The 26258-nt window shown below is 64.2% G+C and overlaps 2 protein-coding genes across 2 annotated transcripts; one reads left to right on the top strand and one right to left on the bottom strand.

Moving 5' to 3' along the window:
• Window positions 1–271: 271 nt before the first annotated feature.
• POLM (DNA polymerase mu) lies at window positions 272–7355 on the bottom strand. The gene is made up of 11 exons (XM_065399591.1): window positions 7174–7355; window positions 6252–6432; window positions 5937–6026; window positions 5531–5701; window positions 4897–4968; window positions 3594–3714; window positions 3017–3149; window positions 2624–2726; window positions 2142–2375; window positions 1628–1711; window positions 272–358 (listed from the first exon to the last, which is right to left on the bottom strand). Exons 1-11 carry the CDS (start codon window positions 7353–7355, stop codon window positions 272–274), a joined length of 1458 nt encoding a protein of 485 aa, XP_065255663.1.
• A 677-nt stretch (window positions 7356–8032) lies between these two features.
• On the top strand, window positions 8033–21323 carry LOC135873729 (N-acetylglucosamine-6-sulfatase-like). Its single transcript, XM_065398366.1, has 13 exons — window positions 8033–8182; window positions 13780–13839; window positions 14441–14644; window positions 15793–15858; window positions 16455–16553; window positions 17529–17693; window positions 18073–18155; window positions 18673–18791; window positions 19083–19186; window positions 19518–19619; window positions 19939–20049; window positions 20617–20724; window positions 21180–21323. Exons 1-13 carry the CDS (start codon window positions 8033–8035, stop codon window positions 21321–21323), a joined length of 1515 nt encoding a protein of 504 aa, XP_065254438.1.
• The last annotated feature ends 4935 nt before the right edge of the window (window positions 21324–26258 follow it).

Genomic DNA, 26258 nt, shown 5'->3' on the forward strand with positions numbered 1-26258 from the left:
GAGACAGAGCCCTGCTGGTGGGGGTGGGTGGGGGGCAGATAGGAACCGCAACCTGCAGAGCTGCTGGCGCCCCCCTCCCCCAAACCAAGCAACCAGCCAGCCAGGAGTGCGGGGAACGCGGGGCCAGGGGTTTATTGATCAGCCCATGGGTCACTCGGGGAACACACGAGTCAGCCAGCACGGGTGGCAGTAGGGGGTGTTTCCGGGGCTGGAGAGGGGATTCCTGTGCAGTGAAGGGTCTCTGGGGGGGCACGTACCCCAGGCCCCGGGCTCAGGCATTTCTCTGCGTGGGTGGCACGTACTCCAGGCCCAGGTGCTGGAAGATTTCTTCTTCGGATGCAGCAGGTAGGAAGAGGTTCTGGAAGGAAAGAAACCAGTGCCCGAGCTGAGAGCAGCTCCCCGGGGCGATCCCAGCTCGCAGGGCAGGCGGGGGGGTCCTTACGCAGCAGCTGGAGCCGGGCTAATGCAGACCCTGCTACCGCACTGCTCAGCCCCCCACACCGACATCCCACCCCGGAGCCACCATGTGCCGCCGGCTCCCAGTGCCTCATTGCCACTGGGGCTGTGCCAGGGGAGTTCAGCACTGTGCAGGGAAAGCCACTCTGATTGGCTGCCTTCCCCACTGCCCCACCTCCTGGGGAAGGGCAGCCAATCAGGATGGTTACAGGAGGCAGGCAGAGCTCTGCCCCACCACCCTTTGCGAGCTATAGGAGTATTTTGGCAGGGGGAGGGGAACAGCTGGCATCATTCTGCGGGGGGAGGGGAAGAAGGAGGGGGCAGAAAGACCAGCAGCTTTGGGTGGCTCCACCCCCTCTTCCCTCTGTGACCAATGGGTCAGTCTGACCCTGCCCCCGCTTCCCCCCGGGAAGGGCGAGGACCCTGGTGCTGCAGAGGTGCAACGAGGGGTGAGGGGGGCAGAGTTAATGAATGGGAACGTCGGGGGTGGGGAGCAGCTGGAAGCTCCAGGTGCCATCCAGCACCAGCGAGAGCCCCTGGGGGGGGCCAGAATCTGTCTCTGTCCCGGCGAGCACCGGCCACGGCCACTGTCACCCCCCTCGCGCTGCAAGCCACGCAGGACCGGCCACACGACTCTCCCCCTCCACATGCTGGGGGGTCCCCAACCATCAGAGGATCCACCAAACCACATGCACCCCACGCTTTCCTGGGGCCAGTGCTTCCCGCGCTGTCAGCTCAGCCGGGCTGGGGCTACCCCGGGCGTACCGGGGCTGCTGCCCCCTTGGACCGGGTGAGAGGGACTGTGGGTTTCGCTGCTCCCCGAGGTCGGGGACCCTCCATCCAGACCGGTCGATCGCTGGGCTGCCCATGCCTGGGGAGTCGGTTCATGCCAGGCCCGGCAGGGAGCGGACATCTGGGAGAGGACAGTGCCAGGGCATGCAGGGGTTGTAGGTAGGGCCCAGCACCTTGGTGCCCCTCGGGAGGGGTAGCGAGGGCCTGGGGATCCCTCCTGCAGAGCATAGGGTGCAACCACCTGCCTTGGGGTGGGCTCCTATGGGGGCCAGGTCTCTGCAGGCACATCACCACCAGGGGCAGGATCAAACCCCAGACCAGGCTTCCCCGGACCCCCGTCCATTCAGCCCCGCGTCCCCACCCATGCGCAGCGCCGTACCAGCCTGGTGTCGTACAGGGTGTGGCTGTTCAGGACCATCTTCCTCTCGTGGCCGGCGAAGCGCCGGAGCTCGCGCTCGAAGTGCTGGGGAGAAGGGCGCAGAGCCTGGAGTTAGCGCCGGTCGCTCCGGCAGGCCGAGGGACTCTGAGTCCGAGTTCAGGGCCCCAAGGGTCTGGTTCAGACCCAGCTGGGAAGCGCTGACCCAGGTTCAGATCTCCGCTCCCCTGCACGTGGGGTGTCTGGACTCAGGGGGCGTTTGGCCCATTGGAAAGGGCTGCTTGGATCCGGATTCAGAGCTCAGCATGGGCGGGGCAGGGATCTAACCCCCCCCCAGGACCCTGCCATAGGGTGGGACGGGCTCAAATCTAGAACCGGCCCGGAGCGGGGCTAGGATCTAGAACCCAAAGCCTCCCCTGTAGGGGCCGGCTCATCTCTGGCACCTGCCATGCCTGGATCCGGAGGTCCGGCCCTCACCCACGTCTCTCAGCTCCCCCTGCCCTGGCCAGTCACCTACCCGGGAGCCCGTCCAGCCGAGCAGAGCAAACGGGAACTGACCGACTGGCGCCACAACCAGGTCCACCCTGACGGCCTTCCAGCCTCGGGCAGCACCCGGGCGCCCCTGCGCCTCCAGGCGGAATATGGAGAAGCACCTCTCAAATCGGTCCAGGACGTCCCTGCCCCCGGGCGGCTCGGGGCCCTTGTGGAGCGCGAAGCTGTTCTCCTGGCTGTGCTGATAGAGTATCAAACCCTGGTGGGGAGAGACAGACAGCACCTCAGCCGCGTGGGGCACACGGGGTATTTCCAGGGCCGCCCACCCCACCCGCCTAGTGCCGACCCCGAACCACCAGCCCCCACTCACCTCCCAGGGCCAGGGAGAGTACCCAGGCATCCTGGCTCCCAGCCTCCCCTCCTCTAACAACCAGCCCCCACTCCCCTCCCAGAGCTGGGATCTTCCCCCCCCCCCATCTGAACCCCCACATCCTGCCCCTCCCCCACCTGGCTGTCCAGCCAGCTGACGACGCGGCTCAGCAGCCCCGCCTCTCTGCCGGCCTCGGGATGCGTGAGGAGCAGGTCGACGTCGTGGCCGCGTGGCTTCCCCCTGCGGGGGAGAAACGGAAGGTCGCTCAGCAGCACGTAGAGCCCAGCCCAGCAGCAGCCAGGTCAGCTCCAGCGGGCGCCCCGTACGTCCCAGGGCCGGCAGGGATCTCCCGTGCCCAGGGGGTTTAAGAGGTGGGGGCCTGTCTGGTTTGGGGCTGGGATCCCCCCCCCACAGGCCGTGCATGCTGGGGAGAGCATGGCCGCGCACACGTGCATGCTCCCAGGGAGACCTGACATTGGTTCTTTCTTTGCCGTTGCCACTTGGGAGGCAGCAGGCCCCCAGCCCGTTACCGTCTGAACCCGCCGGCCAGCGTCACCGAGGCTCCGGGCAGAAACCGCTGCACAGCCTCCTGCACCATCCGGCCGATGGACTCCGCCTCGCCGCGCTCCACCGGGGTGTTGAGGTCCTCATAGTGCCGCAGCCCTGCAGGAGAACCGCCGGGGCCATCGCTCAGGATCCCAGGGCACGAGGTACCGGCCGGGAGACGGGTGCGAGGTTCCCTTCCCTTAGGTCTGCCCCAAGCCCCGCTGCATGGGCTGCTCCGGCGCTGGCTGTGAGGCTGCCGGGGTGAGTGCCTCGCGTCAGGAGCTAACAGCCACCACGGAAAGCGACTGGGGGCCCCAAATACCGAACTAGCCGCACCCCAGGTCCAGCCCAGCTCATGTCTCCCTGCCCCAGGGGACTCGTCCCTCCCAGGTCTGCAGAGTCCAGGCCAGGGCGCAGAGGGCCCGTGGGACAATGGCGGGCAGTGCAGGCCAGGAACAAGCCTGAGGGACCCACAGCATGTGTCCGTGTCCAGCAGCCTATGGGCAGAGCCCCCGTTCGATATGTCACAGCCCGTCCTGTGCTTCTCCCGCAGTTCCTCACCTGCCTGCTGCTGCCTGGTCAGTTTGGTGTTCCGCTCCTGCAGATCCACGAGCGTCAGGAGCCCCTCCTGGTACCACCGGCTGGCCGTCCTCACCCCAACCCCAAAGATCTTGGTGAAGAGCTGAGGAGACAGGAGACAGACGGTTCCAGGTAGTGCTGGCTGTGCGTGAACCAGTGCAATGTCACCCCCTAGTGGCTGCACTCGCAGCCAGGATAAAGCAGCTACTACCAGTGGCAGCCGTAGGAGCGCTCCGTTAGCTCAGGAAACCGAGTCAGAGGAGCTGGGAGACCTGGGAGCTAGTGCCAGCTCCCCAGCAGTGTTTCATGTATCTAGTAATTGCTCAGGTGTGTGTCCTGGGCCCTATACTGCTAACGGGGATCCCCCTTCAGCTCAGCTGGCATCTCTACCATATAATTAGCCTGTCAATCAAACACCTTATAGCTCCAGCCTGTACCGGGAAGGTCCCTCACCGAGAGGGTGAAATAGACATGCCATGGGATCTAGTCATGGCTGACCCACAGTCCCATCAGGAGGGAACCCGTCTAAGCCTTTTCAACACCATGGCCAGAGCCCATAAATCCACTGGAGCCGGCAGGAGGTTAAAGCAGCCACCAGAGGGCAGCAGGGAGCAGCCGCCGAATCCCCAGCTCAGTGACCACCACATCTGAAGCCAGGCACAGCGTGTGCCCAGCCCAGTGTGTGCCCCACGCCAGCCCCCAGCTCAACCCCCTGCACTCGGAGCTCAGGATCGAAGGGGAACCTGAGCCCCAGCTGCCCCGGGCTGGGGCCTCCAGAGATCGCCTAGCCCAGCCCCCGCTGGACCAGCCAGGGTTCCCGGGGGCAGAGGCGTGTGAGCTCAGGGGGAACCTGCGCGGGCAGACGGGGTGGGCAGCGCTGGCAGAGCGGTGCCAACAGGGTGGAACGAAGCTCCACACAGGCAGATGAGGCAGCTCGGGGCTGGGAAGGGCGATGGAGCCTAGAGAGAGTGATAGAGATGCCAGGAGAGGGTCCCAGGGGGCAAGCAACGTGATGGAGCCGGGAGACTCGGACTCCAGCATCAATCTGAGGGCTGCCGAGTCCGAGCCAATCCCCAGCTCCAGCCCCGCGGCACAGGCTGGCACCACGCCCCACTGGGTCAGAACCCACCCTCCCTGCCCCACCCACCGAGCACGAGCAGCGTGGGGCATCAGACACTCATTCCCAGCAGCAGGGGGCAGCAGCCAGGCCCCCGTGCCAGGCCCCCAGGCCACCCCCCAACAGCACCCGGTCCCACATCCCATGAGCCCCGCCCGGCTCTGGTACCTTCATAGTCCGGTACCTCTCCGACAGCTTCACTCTCTCCACCTCCACTGAGACGCCGTCTTCCAGCACATCCTGCCCGAGAGAGAGAGAGACAGCCCTGAGCCCAGCGCCTGCCCCCTCCCATGGGGCCTGAGCCGTGCCCTCAGCCCAGCCCCTCCCCCAGCCCCTCGCTGCAGGACAGGACACCCTGGTGCCAAATCCGACCTGAGACAGCAGGGGGCTGCAGGTCGGGGGTGAGGGGCACTGGCAGAGCTGGGGGGGGGGGGGAGAGCTGGGATGGCAGGGGGCTACGGGTCGGGGGTGAGGGGCACTGGCAGAGCTGGGGGGGGCTGGGATGGCAGGGGGCTACGGGTCGGGGGTGAGGGGCACTGGCAGAGCTGGGGGGGGCTGGGATGGCAGGGGGCTACGGGTCGGGGTTGAGGGGCACTGGCAGAGCTGGGGGGGAGCTGGGATGGCAGGGGGCTGCGGGTCGGGGGTGAGGGGCACTGGCAGAGCTGGGGGGAGCAGGGATGGCAGGGGAGCTGCAGGATCTCTCTGGCTTTCTCAGGTTCAGTACCCCCAGATCAGGCCACCCCCCAGGGCTGGCTCCCGGGGGGGCCCCGTGGAGCTAGTCTGTGTGTGTCGGGGGGGTTACCTGGATGACCCGCCGGGAGTGCTCCCCAATGCCAGGCAGAGGCCCCAGCTCCTCCAGGGCGCTGATCCGGCCGGGCAGGGCCTTCAGCACCGAGGCTGCCCTGGTGAACGCCAGGCTGCGCCCCTCGCTGCCGCTGAAACCCGCCTCCTCCGCCAGGGTCTCCAGTGCCTCCTGGGACAGAGCAGAGTCACCCCCCATTGGGCACCGGGAACTAGAGCTCAGCCCCTGGGCAGCCAGGGGAACCCCAAGTGCCTCTGAGCGCCCCCAGGACCAATCCCCTCCCCCAGCTTCAACTCCCGCCTCCCCTGCCCGTACTGCCCCAGCTCCCACCCCCAGAACGTGCCCCCTCAACCGCCCAGGAGTCCTGGGGTCCCAGCCCCTCCCCGGCCCCGGGGGCAGCCTGTACCGTCAGCGGCTGGTTGCTGTGGAGAAGCGGGGTCCGGCGTTGGCAGGCATACGGTGCCATCTGCTGCCCGAGCGGAGCCAGCGCGGTCACCTGGGGAGGGGAGTGTGGGGGGGTCAGTGCCAGGAACCCAGGAGACCCTCACCCTGCCCAACCCCCAGCATTTCCCATCTCCCCTTCCTGCTCAGGGGCCAGGAGCGCCTCATAACCAGCCCCCGCCCTGCTCCCCACAGTGCCCCCTGCTGGGCTACTCTTGTCTGTGCCCTCACTATGGGATCCCCCCACCCCATTCCCTGGCTCCCCCCAGGCCCAGCTCACCCTGAGGCGGTGCCGGGACTCGATCTCCACGGGCCGCCCGGCCCCCATGCTCTCCGTGAACCAGCTAATGTCCAGCAGGGCGGGGTCCCCCCCGGCACCGCACTCCTCCCGCTGCTGCTCCAGCCACCAGGCCACCTCATCCCCCGAGTTCTGCTCCGACACCACGTGGGTCACTGCGGCGCTGGGGAGCCGCCACCGGGCGGGGGAGAAAGGGAGGAGAGGGGACGTCAGGCTGGGACCCCAGGAGGGAATCGGGGGAGCAACGTGAATCTGGGGGGCTCAGGCTAGGACAGAGCATGGCTCTCCCCTCCACTTACCCCAGCCCTGGGCTCCCCACAGCTCTGCCGGTGCCCCTCACTCCCGACCCACAGCCCCTGCTGTCCCAGCCCTGGGATCTCATGGGGAGGGAAGAGACCCAGTAGGTTTTTCCAAACACCTCTCAGTACCAGCTAAGGGGGATCCAACCCACCTGGACCCACCAGTGCCTTGCCCAGACTCAGTTGGATCCATTAGGCACCAGATCCGGTGTCCCAACCAGGTCACATCCCCCTCCCGTGTCACCCCACTCAGCCCAGGGGAGATCAGGCCAGGGGCGGCACTGGCCAAGCCTGGCGCCATCAGGGTTCACCTCCCCTCTTGGCCCCAGGAACCCTGGGTTGGGAGAGGGGGGGTGATGGGCAACACCGACGAGTGAGTGGGGGAAGGGGCGTAGCCAGGGCCACCCGGCCCATATGGGCTTTACCAGGCCTTGGAGTCACAGGTGCCTTGTCCTGCCCAGGCTGGCCAGCTGCTCTCCCTGGGCTACGGAGGGCTGCAAGGGGTCAACGAGGTGAGGCTGGGGGGGGGGGGGCTGGCAACAGCTCTGGGGTCTATGGGCGTTGAACCATCTCCCCCTCGGCCCGGGGCGGCTGATCCCTCTCACCTGTAGGCCCTGTCCACGCGGAAGCCCTTGGCCCGGGCCAGCTGGGTGAGGAAGGCCCGGCGGCTGGCCCCCATCCGCTTCTCCACCAGGCACAGCACCACGGCGGGGAAGCGCCCAGCGTCCGGGGGCCCGGCCGGTGGGGACGGGGCCCTTCGCCTCCTCTTCAGGGGCACCAGGGCCATGGCCAGCAGGACCCCGGGCAGGCCAGGCAGGGAGCTGGGGGGACACGGGTGGGGGTCAGTGACAGGATCCCCCACACAGCAGGGCCCCCTGGAAGCTCAGCAGGGTCAGGGAGTGGGGGGGGTGGCAGGCCGGGGCTGTGGGGAACAGGCAGGTTATGGGGCTGGGGGGAGGTTGTAAGGGGAGCTCGGGGGGAGGGGATTGCATGGGGGTTTATGGGGGGCTGGGGGCAAGGGGAGGGAGCAATGGGGGATTCTATGGGGGGGAGGGGTCCTGTGTGCCCCCCCGGCCAAACTTCCCCAGCTCATAAGCGCCGCGTGAGCTTGAGGCGGAAACGCCCCCACCCCACGTGGGTCAGGGCCGGGAGCAGCCGCGCCCCTTATGCAAATATAGCCACGCCCACGCTCCCGGGGGTGCCGGGTGCGAGCCCGGGCCGCTGCTTCCCCTGCGCCCCTCCCCCGTCAGGGGCGGGGCCTGGGCGGGGCTTGCCAGGGGGCGGGGCCGGGGCCGGGCATGTGGTGATTTGTGCAATTGCAACTCTCATATGACCGGCAAAGTTGCGCTTCCTGAAAGTGCGCTGGGGGCTGGGCAGGGGGCAGAGGGCTCGGGGGCAGGGGCTGGGCAGTGGGCTCGAGGCAGGGGGCTCGGAGCCGTGCAGCCAGCGGGGCGCAGCCCAGCCATGGGGCACCCGGCGAGCTGGGCTGCCCTGCTGGTGCTGAGCGCCGCCTGGCAGCTGGTGCTGGGGGACGCAGCAGGAGGGGGCCGGCGGAGCCCGCACAACATCGTGCTGATCCTGACCGATGACCAGGACACGGAGATCGGGGGCATGGTAAGTGCCCGGGGCCACCAGCCCCTCCCCGGCCACAGGGCGCGGGCACCGTTACCCGGGCTGCGCTGCCAGAGCCACCCGTGTGCGCCCCATGTCACGGGCCCTGTAACATGGTCACACATGCCACGGTCCCATCCATGCTGCCAGACCCACCCGTGTGCTCCCCGTGTCACTGCCCCTGTCGCACTGCTCACCCAGCCATGGCATGGTCCCATAGTCGCCCCCCTTTGCAAAGGATCAGTGGCTTCCGGGCCCCTGTGAGAGCTGGTGGGACCCCTCTTGTGAGCTAAGACTGGGGGTGCAGCTGACACGGTTCTATACACGCTGCTAGATAGAGCCACATTCCCCCCACGTCACAGGCCCAGGGGGCACCGATCGGGGCCCAGCCCCTCTGCATGGCCACGCCATGGCTTAGGCATGTCATGGGCCCTTGGGGACACAGTAAAAACACAATGCTACTGCCTGGCCTGCCGCCCGGCCACGCTGCCCACCCCCGCCGCAGTGGGACTGCCTGGCCCGCCGCCCGGCCACGCCGCCCACCCCCGCCGCAGTGGGACTGCCTGGCCCGCCGCCCGGCCAAACCTACTACCCCCGCCGCAGTGGGACTGACCCAGATAGTGCCAAACTTCCCCTAGCCAGGGCACTGTCCTGGAGCCAGGAGAGCTGGGTTCTAATCCCGCCTCTGCCAGTGGCTTTGGGCAAGTTACTTCACCGACCCGGCTCGGTTTCCCCTCTCACCTGTTCAGACTGTGAGCTCTTCAGGGTCGGGCTGTCTCCCAGAGGGGGGCTGTGTCCGTCCTAATCCCAGTCAGGGCACTGGTCGGTCCCAGCCTGGCGGTTGTTTCGAGTCGCTGGTGTGTGACAGGAGCTGGGGTGTTTGGCGCGTTCTGTGCAGCTGCGCAGGGTTTACTTAACGCGTGGTTAACCCCGAAGCAGCTGACGGTTCAAACTCGGAGCTGGCAGCTCTGCCGACCCCAGGGGGAGGGGGCAGGGGGTCGCCCCTATTTGGAAGAAAAGTGGGGTCTGAATCGCTCTCCGAAGCGCGGTGCTCCGCGTGGGCGCGTGGTGGGGTCTGTCTGCCCCGGGAAGGCACGGAAATCCTGCAGCTGGGCAGGGTTGATGACAACATCATTGGCATGCTTGGGAGCTTTGGCATGATGGAGGGAGGGGGCTGTCCGACCGTCGTGGTGGGAAGGGCGGGTCTCATGGTTAACCTCACAGCCCCCCTAGAGACCTGGTGTTTGATCCCAGCCCAGCCACTGAGCAATCCTGGGTAAGTCACTTCCCCGCCATGTGCCTCAGTTTCCCCTTGGCAGGCAGCTGATGGTCGCTAATCCATGAGCGAATGTCTGTGAGCAGTTCAGGGCTAGCAGTGCAGAGCCACTCCAGGGTTCACTGGAGCGTCGACAGAGGCTTCTGGAATTCGCGCTCTGTGGCGTTGGAGGGCGGGAAATTGCCCCTCTGAGTCAAACACACCTGGAGTCCGCCCCCCCTCCCCCTTTGTGCCTAGCCATTGGCCCCCTCACCCGGACGCTGTCACCTGGGGCTCTCAAAGGTGGGTCAGTATCGTTATCCCTGTGTTACAGAGGGGAAACTGAGGCACAAAGAGGGACTTGGCCGTGGACTTGCACAGTAAGTCAGTGAAAGAGCTGTGAACCGAGGCGTCCTGCTCCCAACCCCCTGCTCTAAGCACTAGACCCCACTCCCATATGCTCGGGGGGTGTAAACGCCCTCAGTTGGTGGAACCCGTCACTCGTGACCCAGGCAGCACAACACGCGCCGCTTCCTCCTTCCACTTCTGGTTCTGCTCCTGGGCTACCAGGGCCGAGCCAGCTGAACTCCAAGGGGAAGTACCCGATGTCCTGCCGTCTGGGATGGGAGCCTTCCCCCGGGTCCAGCTGAGCCAGAGCCCACCTGGGAGCTGCGGGGAGAGTGGTTGATCCGGGGCGCTGAGTGTCAGGTCACCTCTATGCCGGGCGATCGAACGTTAACCCTTCGGGCGCTGCCCTGCCCTCACTGCCACTCCAGCCTGGCAGCTCCAGCCCCTTAACACCGCCTACACCTCTGGAGGCCAGAGCATGAGGGGACGTGCTGGAGGGACCGATCCTGCCCTGGGCGCCGCAGGGTGAATGTGGCAACCAGGGGCCGCAGCCTCAGCTTGGAGCTGTGCTGGGTGACAACAGCTGAGGCTCTGCCCCCCGATCTCTAGTCCTAGAGGGCTGTGACGCCTGGGTTACGTAGGGGCCTGTACGCGATTCTCTCGCCTTGGCACCTTACGCACGTTGCTCCGAGGCCCCGATCCTGCACTGAGCGGCCCCGTGGGGCTCGGTGCCAGAGCATGGTCGGCTAGTGGAGATCCGCTGGTGGGCGCCGGGTGCGATCCAGAGGTGCCAGGTGTGTGGGCTGGGGGGTTAGAGCAGGGGAGAGCAGCCTTGGGGGAGCAGCAGTCACCTCCCTCCTCTCTCGCTCTCGGCCCCTCTGGGTCCAGCTCCGAGCCCGGGGGCCAGGGTCTGATTCTGGTGCACTGCCCTTGGGGTGAATCACAAGTGACAGCCCGGGAATCAAGGGAGCAGAGCCAGTGGGAGAGGGGAATTGCACTCCAAGGACCAGGCAGGGGACAGTGGCTGGGCCCAAGTCGGATCTCAGAGTCGGATTTGGATCCCGGTGTCAATCTGAAGTGACTCTGGATTTAGCCCAGGCCGGGCTCTGAGCCCGCCCTGCCCTCAGAGCTGCTGTTTAGTATCGCCCTCATCACGTGCCTCCAGAGCCAGCCTTGTGCAACCCCCACCCTTCCCACTGTGCAAACGCTGGGTTGAGCAGAGGGGTCAAGAGATCAGCCCCGGCCCTCGCCTCCCGACCCCAGCTCTCCCCGAGCTGGGGGTGTCCCGGCTCCACAGGGAAGCTCTCCACGGCTCTGGAACAGTCGCTGCAGGACCCCCTCGGTGTGTCAGCCCCCGCAGGGTCACACTCTCACTGGGGCCAGCCTCTCAGCTTCCCCGCCTCCTGGGACCGACCCCCGGAGCCGTCAGCACCCCTGGGTCACAGCACGAGCTCCCTGCAGCGAGTCGAGTCCCCTGGGTTGGAACCTGAGGGAGACTTGTACCCCCAAAGGGAGCACTGCACCCCACCTTCCCTAGACTGCGGTCCCGCTCAGCCAGCGTGGTAGAAGCAGTCAGGTTTATTAGGTGTCTGGAACACGGGGTAGAAAGTCCTTGGTTAGCACAGGGAGCAGAAAGTGACAGACTGGTCCAGCAGGGTCAGCCCAGAGCCCTCTCTGCCTGCCCCCTCCTTGGTGCCAGTCCAGGAGAGACGCCTGCTTCCTGCAGCCCCGCACTTAACACCCCCACCTGGCCCCTCCGCAGCCCTTTGCTCTCCAGCTGCTCCCACCCGGCTAGCTTCCTGCAGGGGAGGGGGAGGGTGTCGGTCCATGCCTTAGTTGCTAGGTACCAAATGTCCAGGGAATTGGAGTGATCATTGTCCTTTTGGGCTCTCCATGGGCCTAGGCCCCAGCCAGCCAGGGGTCAGTCACGCCTGGATCTCTGCAAACAACCTTTTCCCACCACCTAGTAACCATGCAGCACATGAGGAAACTGAGGCACATACACTATCCATGCAAAATATGAAAAATTCCCACTTTGTCACAGGGAGATTCCCTTTTCCAGATGGGTCTTTCTCTGCTCTGGTCTGTCAGCCCCCCTGTGCCATGGATTTCAGTGGAGGTCAAAGCCCAGGCCCTCAGTGGTAAAGCATCTACCCTTTGAGCTAGCTGCTAATTAGCTGGTAGCAGTAGTAGGTTGTTATCCTCTGATGCAGAACAGCCCCAGTTGCACCCACCTGTCAGCCACATGTGCTTTAGTTAGACACAGGTTTTGGGGCTCAGGGCAAGGTTGTCTGGCCTGTGACCAACGGGCCCAGCCAAGTCTGGCCTTAAACTCTACAGATCATGAGGGTTCCTAAAGCACAAATGATACACACCAAGCTGCAGCGTCTCTGAAATGCAGCCAACTCTGGGGCAGAGCGTAGCAGACAGAGACGCCAAGGGAAAGCCTGAGCATTCCAAAATGCCCGGGGGTGTCTCAGAGCTCTCAGGTTTAAGGTCTTTCCCCTTTAACGATTCCACATTTATCGCTAATCCTAATTGCCATGTTCTATTGAGAGTTGTTCTTTATACAGCACAATGCGGCGGGGGGAGGGTGATGCCAGGTTCCTAAACAACTGACAGTCAAAGTGACACTTTCCAGAGCAAAGGGTAGCTCCAGAGGAATCACTCCAGTGAATCAGACCAGGGTCCATCTGGCCTAGCTCCAAGGAGCCTCTTGTAGAGTAAATTCCTTCCTGACCACGCTGGGAGGGGTTGCCAGGGCTTTGGGGGACAGGATAAAAATTCAAAATGATCTGGACAAACTGGAGAAATGGTGTGAAGTAATTAGGATGAAATTCAATAAGGACAAATGCGAAGTACTCCAGTTAGGAAGGAACAATCAGTTGCACACACACAAAATGGGAAATGACTGCCTAGGAAGGAGTCCTGTGGAAAGGGATCTGGGGGTCATAGTGGATCACAAGCTAAATAGGAATCAACAGTGTAACGCTGCTGCAAAAAAAGCAAACATCATTCTGGGCTGGATTAGCAGGAATGTTGTAAGCAAGACACGAGAAGTAATTCTTCCCTCTACTCCACACTGATTAGGCCTCAACTGGAGTAGTGTGTCCAGTTCTGGGTGCCACATTTCAGGAAAGATGTGGACAAATTAGAGAAAGTCCAGAGAAGAGCAACAAAAATGATGAAAGGTCTAGAAAACGTGACCTATGAGGGAAGATTGACAAAATTGGGTTTGTTTAGTCTGGAGAAGACTGAGGGGGGAGATGATAACAGTTTTCAAGTACATAAAAGGTTGTTACAAGGAGGAGGGAGAAAAATTGTTCTTAACCTCTGTGGACAGGACAAGAAGCAATGGGCTTAAATTGCAGCAAGGGAGGTTTAGGTTGGACATTAGGAAAAACTTCCGAACTGTGAGGGTGGTTAAACCCTGGAATAAATTGCCCCGGGAGGTTGAGGAATCTCCATCAGTGGGGATTTTTAAGAGCAGGTTGGACAAACACCTGTCAGGGATGGTCTAGTCTAGATAATACTCAGTCCTGCCATGAGTGCCGGGGAGCAGACTAGATACCTCTTGAGGTCCCTTCCAGTTCTGTGATTCTGTGACCCCTGGCAGTTAGTGGCTGGCATATGCCCTGAAGCATGCGGGTTTGTAAAGGTGTGTTCTGTCTAACGAAGCCATCAGTGTCGTTCAGACACAGAGAATGGCTAATTCTTTTTTTTTTTTTAATCCGGCTACAGTTTGAGGCCTGTATGATATCCAGTGGCAGTGAGTCCCATAGGTTATTTCATAGATTCATGAACTGTGCTGCTATTATGGAAGAGGGGGATGGGAGCATCTGATTCCCCTTCTCTAGTCTTTCCACTATTTTATATGCCTCTCTCGCCTCCTTACGGACTGGTCCGTATGTTCTCTGTCTCCCTGAAGGGGCGGGCGTTGTTCTGTCCCTGCCACGTTGGGTTCGCGGCTGTTGACTGGTTCTGTGTCTCCTTACAGACTCCAATGAAGAAGACGCAAGCCCTGATCGGCCAAGCGGGTGTCTCCTTCCCCAATGCGGTGAGTGCCACGGCGCTGTGGGGACTGGCCTGGGACACGCGTACCGGAGACTGGGCAAACTGGCCCCCTCGTGGGCCACACTGCATGTGCCACGGCCGGGCCACACATGGCTCTTCCTCTGCTCTCCTGTCCGTGCGGGGCAGGGGGACTGGCTGGGGTCAGAGCCAGAGAGCTGCCCCAGGAGCTGAGACCGCAGGAAGGGGGAGCCCAGACAGCGCTGGGGGGGCAGATGGGCTCCCTAGCACTGGAGGTCAGAGCCACTGGGGGGCTCTGAGAGGGGTGTCCCCTGTGGCCGCATGACTGGGGGTGCCTCATGGCCCGATTACCGGGACCCCACTCAATCCCCCTACCCCAGTTTTTCAAGGCCCAGGAGTGTCCTGGCTGCCTGACCAGAGCCCACTGCTCTGCCTGCACCCGGGGGGGGCCTGCCAGCCCTCAGCCAAGTGTCCGGGACAACAGCCTTTGCCCAACACTGCCTGGCACTGATGCCAGGAAAGGGAGCGGGGGACAGGCCGCCCCTCCTGGGCCGGGGGATGCACCTGAAGACCCGGGGTGGGGGGAGCCGCTGGGGGCCAGGGCTGAACGTTCGTCTCTTGCCCAGTTCACAGTCACGCCCCTGTGCTGCCCCAGCCGCAGCAGCCTCCTGAGCGGGCGCTACCCCCACAACCACCTGGTGAGGAACAACTCCCTGGAGGGCAACTGCAGCAGCCCGGCCTGGCAGAAGAACCAGGAGCCACTGGCCTTCCCCAGCTACCTGCAGAGGCAGGGCTACCAGACCTTCTACGCCGGCAAATACCTCAACCAGGTAACGGGGCACCCCCTGCTGGTGCCGAGAGACCTCGCTGAGTGACACAGGGCAGAGTGCTATGCCTGGGCAGGGAGTGGGGCTAGTGGGCAGAGCAGGGGGGCTGGGAGCCAGGACGCCTGGGTTCTATCCCCAGCTCTGCTAGGGGAGTGGAGTCTAGTGGTTAGAGCAGGGGGGCTGGAAGACCCTAGACTGAGCCTGCTTGAGATGGAGAGTCCTTGGGGTGGGGGGAGTTTGCCGCCTGCCACCTCTGTTACCGGGGCCCCTTACGGGTGGGGCTGGCTCGGCAGGGGCTGTGGCTGGCCATGCCCTGGGGAACACCTCCCCACTTCAGCCCGGGCGGCTGGCAGGGGATCCCAGGGCCCAGCTCCAGGGGAGGGCAGGGGCCACTTTCCAGTTTGAACGGCCTGGGACTTGCAGCCGCTGAGCCAATGGGATTTTTGCCACTGATTTCAGGATCTGGCCCAGTACCAACAGGATGTTGCTATTTGGGGCAGAGGGAACAGCCAGAAGCTCCCCGGCACCTCCCATTGTCCAGCCGCAGTGTAGGGCTCCAGTCGGCCCCCGCGAGAGCCAGCCAGGGGCTTCTGAGCGGACAGTCCCAGGGGACTGGGGGGCCGGTGGAGGCCGAACTGAGAGAGCTGTGCAGCAAGAGGGATGAGCCCAGGGCTGGGCGCTGGATCAGGGCTGCCTCCCAAGGGCTCTTTAGTGGGTGGGAGCCAGGACTACTGGGTTCCATGCCAGGCTAATGTTTAGAGCAGGGGGCGTCAGGACGCCTGGGTTCTACTCCCAGCTCTGCTGCTGACCGCATGTGTGAGATCTCACATAGCACGGGCCTCTCTGCCTCAGTTTCCCCCGTGAAACATGAGGCTAGTGACCCAGCCCTGCCTCATGAGCCGAGCCGTGAGGGTAAATGGATCCACCTTTGGGAGGCCGAGGGACGCTGTGTGGATGGAGCCATAGAGGTGTCTGGGTGGACTCTCTGGGCATTGAACCAGCAGGCCGATGGCCCCGGGCTGTGCTTGGCTGCTGGGGCTTCTCCATCGCTGCTGGGGGAGCGGGGGGGGGCGCAGAGACAGGAGCTTGCTTGGTTTCCTTTGTCCTCTGAGCAGTGAGCGTGTGTAACCGGGGCCTCTCCCCCTTTGCAGTACGGACAGCCCGCGGCCGGGGGCGTCCAGCATGTGCCCCTGGGCTGGAGCTACTGGAACGGCCTGGTGAGTGTCAGCTCTGCCCCTGGCAGCCTTCGGGCTGCGGCTCGCGGCTTGCTCTGACCTGGAGAGGCCTGGGAATTGCTGGGCCTTGCGGGGACCCTGGCCAGGGCTCCTGCTCCGAGTCTGGGGAGGTGGATGGTGGCCCCAGGTCGCTGTAACCCCCAGTCGACCCTGTCCGTAACCTCGGGATTGGGGGGACCCAGGACTGAGCCCAAGCTGCGGAGGCTTAGCCCAGATCTGTTCTCTGCCCTGAAGAGCTCCCAGCCTGCGTGACAAGGTGTGGGCGGAACCTGGGGGGTGGGGGGCGGAGGGTGATGAGAGAAGGAGCAAGTGCCTCTCTGGTGTCTTCCCCCCCCCCCCCCCCCGGCCCAGGATTCTCCTTCCTGCCCCGCTGCGGCGTCCCTGTGCTCACTGTCAGACCAGCTGCCATGCGTCACCCCAGAAGTGGCCGCACTATGGTTGCATGGGGGGGTGAGCTAGTCTCCCCGCCCCAGGGTGCATGGGCGGCTGGGGTGCAGCAAGGCAAGGGCCACTGGGTGGTGAAGGAGTGGGGGCTGCAGGTAGGCTGGGTGCGGCTGACCCCTTGGGCTGCCCTGCAGGTAGGGAATTCCCGCTATTATAACTACACCCTGTCGGCGAACGGGCGAGAGGAGCGGCACGGGCAGCGCTACCAGGACGACTACCTCACGGATCTCATTGTGAGTCTCTGCCCGGCGCCCGCTGGGCAGCCTGGCCAAGCTGCCACGCTGACCTCGGCAGGGGCTCGGAGCTGGGGCTGGTCGGGGGCCTGTCATTCCCACCCAGGATTTCTGCTTGAAACGGGGGCTCCTCGGCTGGGTGTGGGGCTGACCGGGGGATAACCGAGTTGCCAAGGTGAGGGGGCATGAAAATGGCAGGGGGATCCTGGCTGAGGGAGTGAAGAAGGGCTGCGAGGATCTTAGCAGGGGAGCCCAGAGAGCTGGGCTTGTTGAGCCTAACACGGCGCCGGGGGCTGTGAACGCCTCGGGGGCGATCGCCAGCGCGGGGCACGGGCACAGGGCCACGCAGGGGTAAACGGGCTGGAGGTGAGAAGGGTGCAGCCGCCCCAGGGAGGCGCTAGATCAGTGCATGAAGGGGCGGACCGGACGGAGCTGCCCATATTACCCATCCTTCTCGGACTACATCTCCCATGATGCACCGTGCCTATGCAACAGTCACCATGGCCACCTCCCCTCGCCAAGAGAGGAGGCCGTGGTGCATCATGGGAGATGTAGTCCAACCGGGGAGCCCAGCCCATGGGGAGGACGGGTGCCTGAACTGCAGCTCCCAGGAGGCACGGCGGTGGCATCGCCCGTGGGCAATATTCCCCATTTCAGCTTTTTGACAAAACTTGACATTTCCTAGGAACGCCCCCTCCCCCGCACTCCTCCCACCTCCCTTCCCCAGCCCTGCCCCACCCCACCCGCCTCTCATGGCTGCCCAGTAGGGGTGGGGGAGGCCTCCGCAGAACCCCATTGATCCCTGGCTGGAGCGGGTGCTGAGGGGTGACACAAGCCTCCCCCCACAGCTCCACCCCGCCCCCACTGGCCCACAGCTCTCCACCTCCATCCCCTCCCTGGGTGGGTCCGTCTGTCCAGCCCCCAGGGTGCCGTCCTCCCTCCCCCACAGCGAGGTCTCTGCCCTCCTGCCTGCAGACCAACCGGAGCCTGGAGTTCCTGCAGAAGTGGTCCCACCCACCCTTCCTGATGGTGCTGGCCCCGCCCGCCTCCCACTCCCCTTGGACCGCAGCGCCAGGCTACGCCACGGCCTACAACACCACCAAGGCACCCCGCAACGGCAGTTTCAACGTCCACGGCAAGGTGAGTGGGGACGAGGCGCCCGCCACGCCGTGCCAGCCTCCCACAGCCCTGCCCATCCCACGCTGGGCCGGGGTGGGGGTGGGTCTCTCCTCTGGCGTGGCCGATGCCCCATCGGGCAAACGCCTGCTGTCACAGGGGGCCGTGGGCTAGTGGTGTGATCATGGGGCTGGGCACCAGGAGCCCACGCTCTGTTCTCCAGCCCTGCCCCCAGCACCGCGGCCATGCAGTCCCCTGCGCTGTGATGGCCCCTCGGGGCAGATGAGGTTATGGGGGGAGGGGGGGCTGAGCTGGCCCTGCGGGGACTTGAGCCTCATTCCCAGGCTGTGCCCCGGGCTGGGGAGTCAGAGATGCTTCCCCCATAACCCTCCCTTCCTTGCAGGACAAGCACTGGCTGGTGAGACAGGCCAGGAGTCCCATGGCCAACACGTCCATCGAGTTCCTGGACAAGGCCTACAGGGAGAGGTGAGGGGGGTGCACCCCGCGGGGGGTCAAAGGGAGCCCAGTGCAGCACAGGTCAGAGCCGGAGGCAGCTGAGCTGGCTGGGAGGGGGCAGGGTGGGGAGACTCATTGGGGGAGGGGACTGGGAGGTTATAGAGGGCCTGGGTGGGGGTTAGGAGATGGCCCAGGTTTCTGCCCAGGGATGGGTGACCCCGCCTGGCTTGTGTGTGGGGGGTGAGGATTTATGGAAGAGACTGCATTAGTCTGATCTGGGACGGGCGGGGGGGTACCAGCCGGGGGGGGGGGGGGGGCTAGGGGTCTGGGCTGGGATGGGCAGGGCTGGGATATCTGGCGGGAGGACACGGGTCTGGTCTGGTCAGAGATTGGTGGCTCTAAGGGCAGAGGGACCCATGGTGGTGGTTTTGACCCGGGGGGGCAGTGCTGGCAGGAGGGGGAGGGATCCTGGCCTGGGGTGCAGCAGCCCGTGTGGGAACAGGTCCCTGGCTGGGGGCTGGGGCCATTAACCCCCGTGTGCCTGCAGGTGGCAGACTCTGCTCTCGGTGGACGACCTGGTGGAGAGGGTGGTGGGCCGACTAAAGGCCCTGGACCTGCTGGCCAGCACCTACGTCTTCTACACCTCGGACAATGGCTACCATGCAGGTGAGCCCCCGGCCACCCCTCTGCAGGGTAGCGCCACGCCCGGGCTCCCTCCAGCGCGGCCTGGCCTTGGACCCAGGCTGGGGGCCCTGGAGCCGGGCCTGTGGGCTCAGCACGGAGGGGCTCCGGTTTTAGGGGTCGCTGGTTCCATCCCCGGAGCCCAGTGTCACACCAGTGCCAGGGCAGCTGAGACCTTGGTCCTGGTGGGTGGGGTCCCCCTGCGGGGTCCCTGCAGGCAGTGGGGGAGGGGGCTGCCTGGGTGGGGGCTGACGCTGACCCCTGCCCTCCCCACAGGCCAGTTCTCGCTGCCCATCGATAAACGCCAGCTGTACGAGTTCGACATCCGGGTGCCGCTGCTGGTGCGGGGGCCGGGCATCAAAGCGAACCAGACCCGACTGGTAGGTGCCCCCCCTCCCGGTGGGCAATGCTGCCACCGAGGCTCATGGGAAATCTGGGTTCCTGTGCCCCTTGGGGGTCCTTTATGTGCCCAGGGAGTGGCAGAGTCCCCTCCCTGTCCTCACGGCCCTGCCCTCCTCAGGAACCAGGACGCCTGGGTCCTGTCGGCCCTGCTCTGGGTTAGCCCCTGCTCGTCAAGGCCAGCCGGAGCTGGGCTGGGTGGGAGCTGGGTGGGCGGGCGTGCTGGAGCCAGAGCCGGGACCAGGCCAGGGCCCGCCCTCCCCCCACCAGCCCCAGGACTCATGGTGATTTGTGCCCCTCTCCCCTGCCCAGGAGCCGATCCTCAATATTGACCTGGGGCCCACGTTCCTGGACATCGCCGGCCTCAACGTCTCGCAGACCGCCATGGACGGGCAGTCCTTCCTGCCGCTGCTGGTGACACTGCCCAGGGCGCCGGGCGGGTGGGGGGCAGGGGCAAACCTTTGGGGGGAGCTCCCGGCGACCCCAGCCCAGGCCTCTCCCAGCAGAGGGCGCTGTGGGGAACGGGGAAGCCGCTGGCTTGGGGGGGAGTTCCCGGCAACCCCAGCAGGGGGCGCTGTGGGGAGCGGGGCTGGAGCACTGGCTGGGGGGGAGTTCCTGGCGGCCCCAGCCCCGGCCTCTTCCAGCAGGGGGCGCTTTGGGGAGCGGGGCAGCCTCTGGCTGGGTGGGGCTCTGTGCAGGGGGGCTGGTCTAACCACCGTGTGCTTGGCCCCAGGTGACGCCGGCGCAGCCCAGCACGTGGCGGGCAGATTTCCTGGTGCAGTACACAGGGGAGGGGCACCCGGATGGGGACCCAGCCTGCCCAGCCCTGGGCCCAGGGGTATCGGTGAGTCTGTGCAGGCCAAGCCCATTGCTGCCAAGGCCCACGGGGGAGCAGTCAGGGCCAGGCCTCCCCTCCCCCCGCCTGTGGTGCCATGCAAAGCAGCTGATTTCCCCACAATGTCATTTACAAACCACCACCCCCCCTGCACTCTCTCGCCCATTGGCACCCTGCCTGGCCCTGCACAGAACCCCAGTGCCCAGGGTGCCCCCTCAGGCACCTTCCCTCCCCCCTCCGGCTCCCATCACCCCTCCCTCCTCCTTCTCCAGGGCTCGCTAGTCCCTTGTGCCCAGAGCTGGCTCCCAGCCCTTAATACATGGACTGGGGGCCCCGCTGGCTGCGGGACACTGGGGGGAGGGCTTGCACCCCGCAAGGATGGCCTGTCACAGCTCAGCCCAGCTGGCTGGGGGGGCTGGGCCCCCCGCTGTGGAGTGGTGGTCAGAAGGCCGGGGGATGGGATATCAGTGGCAGGCGGGTCTGTGGTGAAGAAGGTGTCGGGGACGCGGGGGGACTGGGGCGGTCAGCGGGGGCGGGAGAGGCTGTAATGCGCTGACGGTGATCCCTGGCCCCCAGCAATGCTTCCCCGACTGCGTGTGTGAAGACGCCTTCAACAACACCTACGCCTGCGTCCGAGCCCTGCACCCCCACAGCCTGCAGTACTGCGAGTTCGCTGACCGCCAGGTGAGCCGGGCGCCCAGCGCTGCAGCCAGCCCTGTACCCCCGGCCACAGCCCCCTAGGCTGCATGGGCCTGGGCCTGTCCCCCGGGGCGGGGAGCCGGGCAGGGCTGGTTCTGCCCCCTGGCGAGGTGAGGGGGGAGCCGGGCAGGGCTGGGCCTGTCCCCCGGGGGGGGGAGCTGGGCAGGGCTGGGCCTGTCCCCCGGGGGGGGAGCCGGGCAGGGCAGGTTCTGCCCCCTGGTGAGGTGGGGGGAGCTGGGCAGGGCTGGGCCTGTCCCCTGTTGGGGGAGCCGGGCAGGGCTGGGCCTATCCCGGGGCTGGCGGGGGATCTGGGGCTCCAAGGGTGTCCTGGTTCCTGCCCCCAGGGAGGCCGTTGGCTCGTTGAGCCCCCTGGTTTGCCAGGTGTTCTAGGCGGGCCTGGTGGGGTGGGGGCTTCCCACTGACCAGTGCGGCTCCTGCAGGCCTTCGTGGAGCTGTACAACCTGACCGCCGACCCCCACCAGCTCCACAACGTGGCCCGGAGCGTGGACCCCACCCTGCTGGAGGCTTTGAACCAGCGGCTGATCAAGCTCCAGGCCTGCGAGGGGCCCAGCTGCCGGGGCTAGGGGCGCCCGCCCCCGGCTGTGCCAGGAACCCGCCCGCGGGTGCCAACAACTCAGCACACGTCAAACACCCGGGGCTGGATGGGCCCTGCCCCCCAACCTTGGCCCCTTCAAAGGCTGCCCGGAGCCCAGCGCAGGATGCCAGGGGGCCCCGGGGCTGGATAAAGGGGCTCCCCCAGCCTGAGCCTGGACAGGGGGTCTCAGCAGCCACCTCCCATTTGCTGCCCCCCATAGGGCAGGAGTATTTGCCCCAGACTCAGGCTCTGCCCTCAGGGATATTTCTGTCCTCACCCTTTTGTAGCTGTGCCTGCTCCACCCAACATCCTGGCCCTTCCCCTGCCTCTGGTGCCCCCCTCTCCGCCCCTCCCCTGCTGATTCTCCCCCCTCCCCCTGGAAGCTGCTGGCGTCTCTGATCTTCCCCCCGCCCTGTGACATGAAGATGAAATAAACTCTGATTAGTAGAAGGGGCTTAGCTGTTTGTTTGTGGGTTCCTCCCTGGGGGCTCGGCCCCTGGGGGAGGGGTCTCGGCCCTGCCACCCCAGTTTGGCAGCTGGCAAGACATCAGATCCCCCGTGAGCCTCATCAGGGAGCAGGAACCAGCCTCCCTAGCTCCCCCACAGACCCCTCCAGCACCTTTCCCCTCTTCCTCCCCCATTGCCCCAGGCCAGATCCTGGGGCTCGGGAGGGGGCAGGAGGAAAGGGACTCGCGGGGGGAGGGGCAGATTCTGCTCCTTCCTGTCTCGTTCCCCCCTCCCATTGCTCATGCAAATCCCCAGCACAATGCGGGTTTGTGCCCTTTGGGCCATTTGCATCGGTACTGCTGCTGGGCTGGCAGGGCTGGTCTGCGTCTCCCAGCATGGTGAGTCCAGGGAGCGCTGGGGGATTTGGGGGTCAGAGAGCAGGGCCTGCGGGGGGCAGCTCCATGCAGGGATGGCTTAGGGGTGTGAGCACTTTGGGATCCCTGACCCCCCAGCTCGGCTGGTGCCCCCCACTCCCGACCCGCAGCCCCTGCTAGCCTGGCCCTGGGGTCTCCCCTCACTTCTGGTGCCCCTCACTCCTGACCTGCAGCCCCCTGTTACCTTAAACCCTGGTCCTGGGCCCCCCCACAGCTCTACCAGTGCTCCCCACTCCTGACCCACAGCCCCTGCTAGCCCGGCCCTGGGCTCCCCCCTCACTCCCGACCCGCAGCCACTGCTAGCCCAGCCCTGAGGCTCTCCTGGGAAAGCTCCCAGCTTTTGTTACATTTTTGCTTCCCCATAGTGATAAACATCAGCTTGAGCCTCCTGCAGCCCCGGCCTCACCCCCAGGCTGACCGGTCCCACCTTGGGGGCGGGGGAGACGGCTGGCTACTAGATCCAGCAGGGGATGCCGTAGCGGGTGGTGGGTGCCATGGGGAGTGGGGCAGGGGGAGTAGGGGGCGCCATGGGGAGTGGGGGTGCCATGGGGAGGGAAGAGGGGGATGCTGGGGGCTGGTTCAGGGATAGGCTCCCCACTGCCCCCCTCCTGCCCTGACCCCACTCTGGCTTCCTTGCAGAACATCTTCGGGAGGAGCCGCAGCCCGTGAGTAGCAGCCCCAGCTGATCCGGGCGAGGGGCAGCCCAGGGAGCACCAGCCCTTTGCCCCCTCTGGGCTCATCCCTGTCCCTGCCGGGGGATCAGTCCCTGGAGGCCGGACGGGCACGTGGGGGGCTGGGATCGGGTGACCAGACGTCTGATATTGGGGGCTTTGTCTTATCCCCTCCCCCCCACACACCCCACCCTGCCCTGAAAATGAAAATGTCCCGAGTTTTCACACTGTCTGGTCAGCCTAGGCAGGGAGGCTGCGGGCAAAATGTGCGGGCAGGGGGTGACGTGGGCCTGGGGGAGCTATGCGGGGGGGGGGGCAGTGGAGTGATGGCCTGGGGGGGCTATGAGGGGCTGGGGATGATGGGGGCAGTGGGGTGATATGGGCATGGGGGGCTATAACGATGCTGCCCTTGGTGGGACACTTCTGAGAGTGTCAATTCAGGACAAATTGCTCAGAGCAGGGCAGTTACAGCCCCAGGCTGGGGTCCTTTGCACACCAAGGCACCAAACCAGTCAGACAGAGAGGACTTCGGTCTCACCCCACTGACTAACCACAAATCACACCAGCAATTCCCTCAGACACTCCAGTTTCCCAGTATCAGCACCAGTGCCACTCGTTACGGGGATGAATGGTTATGAAAACCAATACCCCAGTAAAATAAAAAAAAAAAGTTCTCTTGATCCCAAAGGACCCAGACCCAGGCCAATATACAAGTCAGATGTTACCCACAAATCACGCTGTTGCCAATCCTTAGAATCTAAAATCCAAAGGTTTATTCATAACAGAAAGAAATACAGATGAGAGCTAGAATTGGTTACATGGAACAAATTCCATAAAGTAATGGCAAAGTCTTGGTTCAGGCTTGTAGCAGTGATAGAATAAACTGCAGGTTCAAATCAAGTCTCTGGAACATCCCCAGCTGGGATGGGTCATTCAGTCCTTTGTTCAGAGCTTCCGTTTGTAGCAAGGTTCCTCCAGAGGCAAGAAGCAGGATTGAAGACGATGGAGGGGTTTCCAAGGCCTTTTATCTCCTCTGAAATGTGGAAGGACACCCCTTTATTCTTACTGTGGAAATTACAGCAGCAAGATGGAGTTTGGAATCACATGGGCAAGTCACATGTCCATGCATGACTCAGTTCTTTACAGGCTGACGCCATTGTTTACATGTTAGTTTGAACGTTCCCAGGAAAGCTCAGATGTGGATTGGCATCTCCCAAAGTCCATTATCAGTTAAGTGTTTCTTGACTGGGCACTTACTGAGGCTAGGTCTACACTAGGGGGAGGGATCGATTTAAGATACCGACATATCCTATTCGACTTACCCTGCTGTGAGGGCGGCAAATCGACCGCTGTGGCTCCCCCGTCGACGGCGCTTACTCCTCCTGACGAGGTGGGAGTACGCGCGTCGATTCGGGGATTGATTTATCCGTCTAGATGAGACGCGATAAATCGATCCCCGAGAGATCGATTTCTACCCGCCGATCCGGGCGGGTAGTGTAGACTAGCCCTGAGAATAGTCCTTTCTCAAGAAGCTGACCAAATGCTTCACTGAGGCTACTTAGAATCAAAACACATTGAGATACAAGTACACAGCCAATATTCATAACATCAACTACAAAAATGATACACCCATACAGATAGCATAATCATAATCAGCAAATCATAACCTTTCCATAGACACCTTACACGACAACCTTTGTACAATATTTGCTGCAAATATATAACAGTGGTTGCAACAATGATCTAAACCAGGGATCGGCAACCTTTCAGAAGTGGTGTGCCGAGTCTTCATTTATTCACTCTAATTTAAGGTTTCGCGTGCCGGTAATACATGTTAACGTTTTTTAGAAGGTCTCTCTCTATAAGTCTATATTATATAACTAAACTATTGTTGTATGTAAAGTAAACAAGGTTTTCAAAATGTTTAAGAAGCTTCATTTAAAATTAAATTAAAATGCTGATCTTATGCCGCCAGCCTGCTCAGCCCGCTTCCAGCCTGGGGTTCTGTTCACCTAGGCCTGCAGCGGGCTGAGCGGGGCCTGTGGCCGGGACGCTGGCTGGCAAGGGGCTGGCAGCCGGGACCCGAGACCTGGGGGGGGGGGGGTTCAGGGGTCAGGGCAGAAGGCTGGGGGGGGGTTCAGAGGTCAGGGCAGTGGGGATGTGGGGGTTTCAGGGCAGAAGGCTGGCGGGGTCAGGGCAGAGGGCTGGGGGGGTGGGGGGGTGCAGGGCAGAAGGCTGGGTGTTGGGGGCAACTCGAGGTCAGGGCAGAGGGCTGGGGTGTGTGTGGAGGTGCAGGGCAGAAGGCTGGGTGTTGGGGGCGACTCGAGGTCAGGGCAGAGGGCTGGGGGGTGTGGAGGTGCAGGGAAGAAGGCTGGGTGTTGGGGGCAACTCGAGGTCAGGGCAGAGGGCTGGGGGAGATGTGGGGGGGTGCAGGGCAGAAGGCTGGGGTGCTCCCAGCCCCCTGCCCTGAGCGGCTCATGGCAGGGGGCTGGGAGGGATATGCCCTGTTCCACCCCCTTCCCCAAGGCCCGTCCCTACCTCTCTCTGCCTCCTCTACGGAGCAGCGAGCACGCTGCCGCTCGGCTCCGCTCCCCCTCCCCCTCGCAAGGGCCATCGCCGGCAGGGAGAGGGAGGGGGAGGAGGCGGAGCCGGAAAGCACCGCGCTGGGGGAAGAAACGGGGGAGGGGGGAAGCTTGGCTGCTGCAGGACCAAGCTTCTGCCTCCTGCCTCCGCAGGGGAGAGCGGTGGGGGGGGGGGGGGGGTCCAGGCCCCCGCCCAATCAGCCCCCCCGCCCACTGATCTCTGTGGAGGCAGGAGGCAGAAGCTTGGTCCTGCAGCAGCCAAGCTTCCCCCCTCACCCGCTTCTTCCCACAGCTTGGTGAGTTCTGGTCCCTAAACCCCTCCTCCTCCTCCTCTCACCGGGCAGGCAGCGTGCCACTCAAAATCGGCTCGCGTGCCGTAGGTTGCTGACCCCTGATGTAAACGGTTACAGTTTATGTCAATAACGTCACAGGGGCCTATGCGGGGGTGGGGGTGATGTGGGGGGGCAGGGCAGTGGGGTGATGTGGGCATGAGGGGGCTATACAGGGGTGGGGGTGACGTGGGGGGTGGGGCAGTGTGGGCATGGGGGGCTATGCAGGCAGGAGGTGATGTGGGGGCAGGACAGTGAGGTGATGGCATGGGGGGCTATGCGGGGTGGGGGTGATGGGGTGATGTTGGCATGGGGGTGATGTGGGCATGGAGGGCTATGCGGAGTAGGGGTGACAGGGGGTGGGGCAGTGGGGTGATGTGGGCATGGGGGCTATGCGGGGTGGGGGTGATGTGAGGGGGGCAGTGGGGTGATGTGGGCATGGGGGTGATGTGGGCATGGGG

The sequence above is a fragment of the Emys orbicularis genome, chromosome 2 (assembly GCF_028017835.1).
Source record: "Emys orbicularis isolate rEmyOrb1 chromosome 2, rEmyOrb1.hap1, whole genome shotgun sequence".
Taxonomy (NCBI): Eukaryota; Metazoa; Chordata; order Testudines; family Emydidae; genus Emys; species Emys orbicularis.